General features: G+C 31.7%; 1 protein-coding gene across 1 annotated transcript; it reads left to right on the top strand.

Moving 5' to 3' along the window:
* Positions 1-1,044: 1,044 nt before the first annotated feature.
* LOC110991688 (glycine-rich cell wall structural protein) lies at positions 1,045-5,648 on the top strand. The gene is made up of 4 exons (XM_022257152.2): positions 1,045-1,133; positions 2,114-2,345; positions 4,985-5,116; positions 5,268-5,648. The coding sequence occupies exons 1-4, from the start codon at positions 1,122-1,124 to the stop codon at positions 5,372-5,374; spliced, it is 483 nt and encodes a 160-aa protein (XP_022112844.2). The 5' UTR covers positions 1,045-1,121; the 3' UTR covers positions 5,375-5,648.
* The last annotated feature ends 5,520 nt before the right edge of the window (positions 5,649-11,168 follow it).

Here is an 11,168-nt window from a genome sequence, read left to right as displayed (position 1 = left end):
TACATTAAGCACCTGCGCTTGCGCTACCCATCGCCAATTGACCTGCTATAACGTGAACTTTACGTTTTTGTTAACCAAATTATAGATAAAATCATATTTCATATACATTAGTGTATAATTAGTATTGGCACTCATATGCTTTTAATGTTTTTGTAGAGTTTCTCCTATGTTTGGACAAAACATTAAAAAAAACGTTAACGAAGGGATGCACGCAAACTATTACACGTATAAGATTCGAGAATTTATTAAATTAAAAGTAGATTTGAACAAATTTGCTTAATTGTAATAATTTCACATCTTAAGTATGTCAATAAGGTACAATAAGCCCTCAGTTCAGCCGACATATCTAACAATTACTCTCAAATCTCACAATTTACACCTAACGCCATTCTTAGATTGTCATCTATTCTTATCCAAAAAAAGATAGACAGACAGATGCAACAACGGACATTATACAACAGTTATAATTATAAACTGACTTATTTCTTCGTGTATTTTAAAAACTACATCATTATTTTCTTTCGTGCTGACAAAATGAGGCTTTTCGCAAAAAACTTGAGCGGGAAGACATCGTTTTTCCACTTGACTTTTTGCTTGGGAAACTGTTTTTCTTTCAGAAGTTGTTAGAGTTTCCTCTGACCTCTTTATTTTAACAAAACTATAGTTATGAACTGGTGTAACAGACACTATTTGTCAATAAATTCCATGTAAATAAAGATAGGTGTATTATTATGTATACGGTGTTAAATCTTTTTTTCTCTCTGTTTGTTGTAATGTTTTCGTTTAGTTTTATGTATTGATCGTATTATTTTTACTTTTATAAGGAATGAATTTGTTTTCTGTTCTATAATTACATAATAAATAGTATAGTTTTGAATATTTTCGGAGGTAATCCTCCGATTTATTAATAATGATTTTTTTGTAATACAAAATTACGCTACTAACCTCATTTTCAAAAGTAACGATATGATTTGAGCGTGAATTCGTATATTCTCACAGACGTATTAAAATTATAACAATAACGGTTAGTCCTTGACTCCTCCGGCCACTATTCGTGGTATAAAAGCTGTCAGTGAGCAGCTTCAGGCATCAGTCACTCAGTGTACAGTACAATAGACAACATGAAGTTCTTGGTAAGTACCTCATGAATGGATTTACATTGAAACAAATCGATCGTTTAGTTGTTATATTTTGAAAAATATCCTAGTTGTTGGTTTTTGAATTTTTTTTTAAATCGTTGACAATATAATTAGTTTGTTTATTAAATCTTAAAATTTAAAAAGGTCTAATTAATATAAGAAATGTCCACCCATAAACGAAGCTTAGCTGAATAGTCCTTACAGCCGGTACAATTTAACAAACAATGGATGAAGCAATGTTGACAATAGCCATTGTGCGAAATAGTTATCCAGTAATTAGATATCAAAAGGGTAATTCTTTGTCGGGAACTGCGCTTCTTGCTTACAGATTTTATCAATTGTTGCTTAACCCTTTAGTACAAATATCCTTTGTTTATCAAATAGTATTTTAAGAACTGAAGTTATCTTAATTAATTATTAAAAAGATTAAATTTATTTTCAAACATTCTACTTATCAATAAAATGACATATTTTAGTAATCATAACAATCACGTATTAATTATATTTACAATTTTCTTAACCAACATAGTCATAATAAAAATAGTTAAAATTTAATAAAAAGAAATTGAAATCAAATTTAAAAAGTTTGGTCCCTGTGGCAGGGCACATTTAACGCTGGCAGCATTTTCAATACAATTATTTATTCGAGTGCCAAAAAGTCCTCGAAGGTCTCCCAGTAGTTTATAGGCCCACTCGAAATTTATTTAAGTATGGAAATCAGACAGCTATTATTAATGGTATCAGTAATATAACTGAACACTGTGTTTAGCTGAGGGATATCCTGCGGCGAAGGCCAAGTGAGTCAATGCAGCCTTTACATTACACGTTGCTATTGCAAAATAACAAGGGATTTTACTTAAAAATTGTTTTTTTTATAATACTTAAGGTGAATAAAGCAAATACTACTGAGCTACTAGAAGCTGTTTAGGCAAATTATTTATTTTTCAGTACTTAATATTAAATGTAATTTCCAGATTGTAGTAGCTCTTGCCGTCGCGGCAGCATCCGCTGAAGAAGCCAAGAAGACCGAGAAACGTGGTGTTGTCGGTCTTGGTTATGGGGGTCTTGGCTACAGTGGCCTTGCCGGCTCCGGACTTGGTGGTTATGGCGGCTACAGCGGACTTGGTTACGGTGGTAATGGAGGCTACGGCGGATACGGCGGATACGGTGGTGGATACGGTGGATACGGAGGATACGGTGGATACGGTATGTCAATTATGAATTCTGGATCAGTAGGAATCACGAAACACAGTCTACTCAGCCTAAGATATTCATCTAAACCCACGTCTAACACAGTACATAATATTAGACCCGTATATGCATCGGATATAAATCCTCAAATGATATGATGTTTATTTTAAATTTCTCATTCCCTGTAACAGACACTTATTAAACTAATGACCGTTAAAATAATGTTCTTGCTCTCTAATTAATCTACTCGTAAAGAAATTGAACAGCTCGATTTGCAAATCCTAACGAACTACTAATTTTATTCATTGCCAATTAAAAGCAATAACGTGCAGTAAGGATCGCTAGACACGGTCGACAGGCCAACTTAAATTTACGAAACTAATGCAATGTGTTAATTACGAATAATTACCTTATTGTTATTATTATAAGTGCATATTACAAATATTTGCTGCAATTATTTTATAATGTTTAATAGTAACATCACTCAAGTAAGCAAAAAGTATGTTAAGTTATATTGAAACAGTAAATATTGTATATTGCTTGTCGCGAGTTAATTATTCGCCTTAATTCGGAATCTAGGAACCGATTAAGCTCGAACTGTCGTATAAATTGCGGAGTAAACAAAGGCGGGGCTGCAATAAAACGGCATTAATTGTTAGAATCAGTTAGGATTAGTTTAACAAGATTCACTCTCGTTATGCATTATCATACCTATTTGTGAAGCACACTCATATAACAACATTATAATATGTTTACCTGCGTTTGGTTTGGATACATTCTAGACGAACCTGCCAGTTAAGATATTTTTAGAGTTTTTAATTTACTTCGACAATATCCAATAAATTGTTATTTAATAGTATGAGCCGCTAATTCGTTTGTTTTTCGAGATATCTTCGATCTCGTTTTGATTAGAGACAAAGTAATAGAGTACCAGTACGGAATATATAGCATCATTTATGAAAACTCGCAACGCATCTGTAGCTTTATACTTATTGCATTTCGTGTGAATAAGTCGTTCAATATCCTTCTATCCATTTGAAACGTTTTGGTCTGTTGCGTACAGACCACAGTGCTATTGACCTAGGATAAAAACATATTTCTCAAAGATTATAATTTAAAAATTAAAATAAAATTGTGTATTATATTTTATATAGTGCAGTAAAACCGATCTACCTTTTAGATTTCATAATAGTAGCCAAGATCGTATAATTTGAGGCCAAGATATTTGCACTTCAGAAGTTGGTATAATTTTCCTCAACATTGGTAGATTAAAGACGTGGGAAGTATGCCACCCTTGACACATTGCCATTATTCACCTATGTCATTACATAAGGAGTAATGACTCCTTATGTAAATTGACTCGCGTCTGATTAGACAATTATAGTGCCAACACGCAACATACTTACTTTTGTTTAAAGAATTGACAGAAATTTTGATTAACTTACAGAAACATTTTGCAACAACAAAAACAACTTGTGGGTTAAGTAAATGAAAAGACATCAAAATAATTCAAAAAATAAAAAATGTAAAATTAATCTAACGATTAAATTTTTTCTAAAATTTCGCGAGAATATTTGAAAGTTTACCATTAAATATTTCAGGCTTTTTTTATTGGTTTTCTATTTAGTGTTTGATCTTTCTCAGTTAATTTAGCATATACAAACGTCTAAGGCTCCCTTAAAACAATTTGCAAATGTTTTTAATACAAATATCGCTCATATTTTTTCAGAAAGCAACATCCCATTAAGGGTAAAAATGAATTAAATTTTATGAAAGAATATTTTTGTACTTGTTCAAAATAGCGTGATGTATAATTTTCGTTGAATTGGATAAAAACTCATAATTATATCAGGTGCAAACGCGTGCATAAAAATAATAAAAAACATGTTCACAGCAGAAACGAAAAAAAATCCAAACTTATAATGATAGGTTAGTTTCTAGTGAAGTTCTTTGGGAAAACTAAACATAAAATCAAAACACATTGAAATTGTAAAGGAAAAGGACAGTATTCAGGCTTTCACAATAAATGTATCACATTGTTCTCTTTATTTCCAAATTGTACTGAGAACAACAAGAATCCCAAAGCAAGAGTAATGAAAAATTCAGCAATTTTACGAACTTTCTTCCAGGTGAAAGTTTATATGAAATATTTTTAATTTCACGTCTACATACTTTACAGCTTACAGTTTCGAACAGACATATATAATATCCCTTTTTATTGTTCCATAACATGTAAATAATTAGATGAAGTAAGTTTTACTGATGAACATTTTGTTAGAAATAATTCCAAAAAATAAAATACTAAACCTAACGTTAAGGAATGTAGGAGTACTTTTAATCCAATATATTTTACGCAACATAAAGTGAACGCTCTCCTATAAAACCTATTCTTTATACCAAAATGAACATTCTAATACAAATTGTAATCGATCATGCGGTAAGTTGGTTTTTGCGTAGTCACCGCGACCTTAACATTGAACTATCTAACATTGAATTTCGTGTTTTCATTGATCGCAATCATTTGTGACTCAATGCCTACTTTTACTTAACTTTTTTCATACAACATTAGCTTATGCTTTGAATACACCTTGATATTAATGTTTCACTTCAAACAAACACGTGAATCAAACGATAACAAAGATTTCTTTCTTCAGCACCCGTCGCAGTAAGCAAAGTTGCCTACACCACTGACCACACCGGTTACAGCGGCCTTGGCGGATACGGAGGCTACGGTAGTCACGGTCTTGGAGCTCTTGGAGGTTACGGAGGCTACGGAGGATACTCTGGTTAGTGATTCATTATTATTCATTCAATAATCATTTGACAACAGTTTTTGATAATACAGATTCCTTGAGTACCATGAACGATTGTCTAAATTTAAGGGCCGCATTGCTATAGTATTTATTCGTAAGTTTACGATTGTCTATATATTTCTAGGTGGATACGGCTCATACGGAAACGGTTACTACGGCTCGTCATCTGCCGGTTACGGCGGTCTCGGCTACGGCGGTTATGGCCACGGTCTTGGCTACGGTTACCACTAAACTATAACATGACAACTGCATTAGATGGCGCTGCTAACTTACATCTATCTCATACATTTTTATTTTGTAATACTTTACTGCTTTTAAGTAAGTTGGTAAAGTATTTCCCCACAGAGAATAGTGCCATCTAGTGTCGCAATAATGTGTTCATATAAATACTCACCCGAAGAGCATTCATGACAAATAAGATCATTATAGCTACCTTTTGTGATATTTTGTATAATGAGTTCTATGTATCATTTGTAAATATGTAATAAAATTATTATATATACAGTATTTTGTTATTCTTTCACAATATTCAATTCTAAGGACCTTGGAAGGACTGTGGTCTGGGCACTTATAAAAAGTGTTCGTGAAGTTACTAATGAATTATTAATTTAACGCAATGAGTCTTGTCAACCACGGTCTGCTATCCAATCACACCCAAAATTTGTATGTATATAATATCAACTGTAATTTTCCTCTAATCTATCGTGTTCTGTGTATTCCTTGAGTCGGAATATTTCAAGTCTAATGTTGTTTTGTGGTTAATATTTTAAACCTTGCAGCATTACAGTAATATTATTATTACCTTTGATAGAAACTAGAATAAGTTTTTATCAGCTACACTGACACTGAATTTGCTGCTCACTATGATAATTCAATAGTATATACAAACTAACACAATTAGTGAAATTAGTATGTAATCTGCGTATGTCATGAATAATTAATGGATTGCTATGTTAATTAAACGCAGTTTACCAATTAGAATATTTTTGATAAAATTTTTTTGAATTTTAGTTTTTGACTTGTTAAATTAACTCTGTAGAAAAAAGCATTGGCGCTTTTGAGACAGATGATTGTTGCTGGGGAAGAATGATGAGAATAGCAGACGTCATCGATCCTTACTGTGAACCTGATCCAATTTCGCATACGGACTAGCCTGTCTAACATATGCCTATAACTATACAACATTATATACTATAGTTATATCGGCATAAAGAGGCGTTGATCTGAAACCGGTGGAAACAGCCCGCCCAAATTTTCCCATGCTAACCTCGGCGATCAGAAATAAGCTACTGACTGAGGATAGAGAGAGAAAATTAACTTATTTGTTAATAAAAAGTAATTTAGTACACAAATAAATTAAAAAACAATAAATTATAAAAGCTAAACGAAACTCGACTTCAAAGTGTGAGGGAAGCACAAGTGGATAAACTTTAAAGTACACTTGTAACGAATTCCAATCATTTTTAATAATTTTCGACATACAAAACTTTAGTGTAAATATATATATAGATACGTAGGATCATATTAATTACGATAGTAATAGCATCATCGGTTCACTAAGTGTGAAGCTCCTAACCAGGTTACGTGGAGCCCGCGGCAAAGGCTTTGCCGGAAATTAATTACAAGAACGTATGACATACTTGTAAGAAGCTTCAACTTGTGTTCAGCTTCCGGCCGCCATTCGGCAAGACTTCATATGTTATTACAACTAAACTCGTTTTTATTCTAAATTGAGGGACGTTATATCCTTTATAATAATTACTTTAAACCATATATTATCTTAAAGCAATATCACCATATTAAAATAAAGTTATTTATAAAACAATAATTTATTTATTGCTACATTAGAAGTTCGAGGGGCAATTTTCAAACCCCGTATAAGCCTTGATTACAAAGAGCTGCCACGTTTTAATACATTCGGAGAAATCGTAGAAGTTACCGATAGAGTAGAGCACAAGCTTAACGGATTTAAAACAAATTGTATCTGACACGCGACGTATTCTCGAGAATTGAAGCTGTTTCCGCAGAAGAGTTTGCAGAATGCATTTTGCTGTGTCTCATCATAGACGTTGGGGCCATTTAATCAGGCATAAGGACGTTCAAGTTTAGTTATAAGTGTAGTAGTTTCATATATACATTTTCCCAAATTTGTTTGCATTTTGTTCCTAAACATAATTAATAATTGTAATTGTATAGCTAATAAGTGACAAATAAATCGTTGTGAACAGTAAAGTTTTAACTATCATTAAAGTATGGATATCGCAGACTTCCATCAATAATGTAATAATAGTAATAATGATGCGGTGCTGAGGCTTATAGAATGTTTAATTCTGCTACAATTTTACAATTATTTACACAGAAACATTTATACATTATTTATCGGTTTGCACGGTCGATTTACAGTGTCACAATACAAAAAAGACAACAAGGTAAAAGAATACAAACAATAAACAGAAATATAATTTAATAAACGATATTCTATTGTTTATTAAAACTTAAACATAACAATCAAATATATAGTATTTACAATTTTTTAAACTACATAGTGATAATAGAAATAATTAGAAATTTATAATATTAAAATTATTCAATGTATATCTCTTTTTTGACGTTTATATGTGTGCATTACCTTTATGAATAAATTACTTCTGAATTTGAACTTGTTGTCTTGTACTCCTAATGCCAAAGCGAATGAGGAGCGATGCTTGATTCCAAGAACACTAAGAAAAGAAACGAACGTTTTGAATAGATTCAAAAGAAGTTTTTCAAAGTTTATCCAAATCTCGTAATACAAGTGAAGCATTCCTTAGAGGGGCACAGCGAAGTACACACGATAAGTTGGAAAAAAGACGGAATTTTAAAATGACAGTCCTGAGTGGGGTAACATCCAGAAGACAGTGAGAAAGATCATTAAATTTATTTATTTATTTTGTACTCCTACAGCTAACATAAATTATAAGCAAACAAATACACTGAGAATATAGCCACAGATGGAATACATGATATACATTATATTATAACAAAAAGATTTATAAAAGGGAACAAACAAACAAAGTATTTAATACAATTAACTAACTGTGATTAAATTTAATTAATTAAGCCTAAATTGGTTGTGTTGTGTAATGGTGTAAAAGTGTGGGTATGTACGTGATGGTGTGTATGTCGGGCGTGCTTATGATTTAGATGATTTTGCGCTATGTATATTCTTAATACATTTTTTAACCACATTCATGGTGTGTTATTTATTTAATAATCTATATTATGTTATCCGACATAAAGCACTCTAAACGTCTCTTAAAAGTTACCTTTAGTCAAAGAAAAAATACGTCGGGTTACTTGTAATGAAATAATTACATTTACATTTGATATTTGATAATTGTCTAGCGCTTATTGCATGGCCATTTGTCTTGTTCTGTCGTTCTCGCCTGTATTATTAGAGCGCTGTTGCGGAACATCCTCTTTTAAAACCGATACATGTCACTATGTGCACATCATATTTGACGCACGTATCTAATTGGTAAAAATGCTAAGATTATGAAATAATTCTTGAGTCCCGTTGTTCGAAATACATAATTTTAATTTAACCTAATTTAATTAGAGCAATCCCAAATATTTTTAATCGCCAATCCTCACATTTTTTGATTAGTCATTGTTGAGATTTACTCGGGTTAAGGTATAAATCAGCATCAGTCTAACCTCTCTTTGTTCCCATACTAATATTATAGAATTTCTCCAAATCCTTACAGCTGACAATATTGTGTGCCTTTCTTCCTGGTAAGGAGACATTATAAAGATGTATGTACTCTCTTCTTATTTTAGAATTGTGTATCGACGGCAACCGAACATTTCTTTGTGGTACACCCGTGCTCTTGAATACATTTCAGTATTGATGAGCTCAGTCGTGAATTTTCAAAAGTATTCAAGGATGAAAAAATGTGTCTGCGTAAGATGTTTGTGTAAAAACTTCGTTTTCACGATAAATAACTTACGTAGCATTTCTCTTTGTGCAACTTACTAATATTGATTATTTCTTGTAGGTATACATTGGAGTTTTAAATATTTTGAAGGTAAATAAAATTATATTCTTGTATGAAATACATATTTTAAACTTAAAAATATTAATAAAAATTAGTCGATGGATGCGATCGCAAACAAAAACGATAATTTATATGCCCGTAAATTTAAACAGGATATTCACAATCATATTTACAAGGAAAATATGGTTAACTAATAGCCATGTATGATGAAATGCACAAATAGCAAATAATACATAGATAACTAATGTACGAAAAAAACGAAGTCATAGCTGACAGGGTTTCGAAGGCACAACCTGAGGGGAGAGAATCGCACGCTTCAAGCACTAATTTTTAGAGTAAGCTTTATGATTATTATGTATGTCTAAAGGAGCACGAAGAGGGTCTGAGTTATGAAGAACACCACATTATTTATCAAGCCATCTTAGTTCTGCTTAGTTCTCTGACATTACGAACGAAATAATCTTAATTATAATTAACGGAATGTCTAATCCAGTGTTTCCCAACCTTTTTTGTCCCATGCCCCACATTAGCCTTTCTAATATTCTTATGTAACTTATATAATATTAAACAATAGAATTGTTTACTCAAGTTACATACATTATAGAGGTTTGAGGAAGAATTGTTAACGAAACACATTAAGTAAAATTTCAAAACAATAATAAACTTAAGATCTAATTTCAAGTAATTTTAATAAATTTTAGACTTAATTATCAAATTGCCCCCCTATGAGGGTGGGCCCATCGTTGGAAAACACTGGTCTAATATCACGATTTAGTTTTTCCAATTTTACTTTAACGGGACCAGTTTGTAGGACATAATTAAATTCATATAGAGTTTACTTCTCTAAATACCCTTAAAGTATGAGTGATGTACGGATTTCCATCCAATTACTTGCTTATTATTTTCGTAAGACGAGGTGTTCATCTAGGAAGCTTTATTGAAAAAACGTTAAAGCTCGTTAAATACAATGCCCGTCACTGAAACTCATAACATAAACGTAAAGTTCGGAATCTATATTGTGCCTTCAACAATGACTTTGAAAGCATTCACTAGACTTAAATATTGAATTTACAATGAGAATTTGAAAAGGTCCCGAAAGAATAGGCCAGCTTCAGGAGCTATTTGAATTTACTCAAAAGGATCCAGTCTTGAATGTTAATAGAATATTTGGAAGTCGATCTAGGAATTTCCTTTAGATAAATAACTCGATATCGTAATACAATTTTCTAAAACTGTAGTAAAAAATGAAGTAAAATTGTTAGACATCGCGTGTTTACCGTAGAAAAACTTTACTAAAATATTGGATTAATACTTGTATTAATATGCTTTTATCTTAAAACTATGTGATACATTACACTGAACTTAGATTCTTTTAAGAGTTATTTTTATTATCCGTTCCTAAGCAATTGGGAAGACTTTATTGAAATAACTCTCTTTCCAATGATTATACTTAATAAAATATTCCAATACGTAATAAGATAGGTTTTGATTTAAATACGTATAACCCACTTAACCTAACTGCCATAGAAACAAAACAGAGCCAAAGTATAAATAACAGCAATTCGTCCTTAACTGTTGAAGATATTGTTTTAACAAAATGAAAGTATTTTTTTAACTAAAACTAAGAAAGAAATATATGTTAACCCTACTATCGAGCAAAAATACTGTAGGTATTCTAGTTTCATACGATCCGTTTTAGACTTTCTCTCGCATCATATTCGAAAATTTAGAGGCATATTTTACATAGTTACTACGGCCTTTCAAGGGTGAAGCTCTCAAAAAGGTTATGTTAAATATTCTTTGTGAAAAGTGCAAGTCTTTTGTACCCTTCTAAACTATGTCCACAACAAATTATCTTTCTTCTATTATACACATACTGCGCAATGCGAGTAACTGATACATACTAAAATAGTACATTCACATGGGATCTAATTTAATAAATTTGATTTGCATATTTTAAAACTTCATTTGTGAAATACAAGTTCCTT

Source organism: Pieris rapae, chromosome 6, assembly GCF_905147795.1.
Source record: "Pieris rapae chromosome 6, ilPieRapa1.1, whole genome shotgun sequence".
In the NCBI taxonomy this organism is placed as follows: domain Eukaryota; kingdom Metazoa; phylum Arthropoda; class Insecta; order Lepidoptera; family Pieridae; genus Pieris; species Pieris rapae.
Note: the sequence above shows the minus strand (reverse complement) of the source record. Positions and strands in the feature narration are given on the sequence as shown.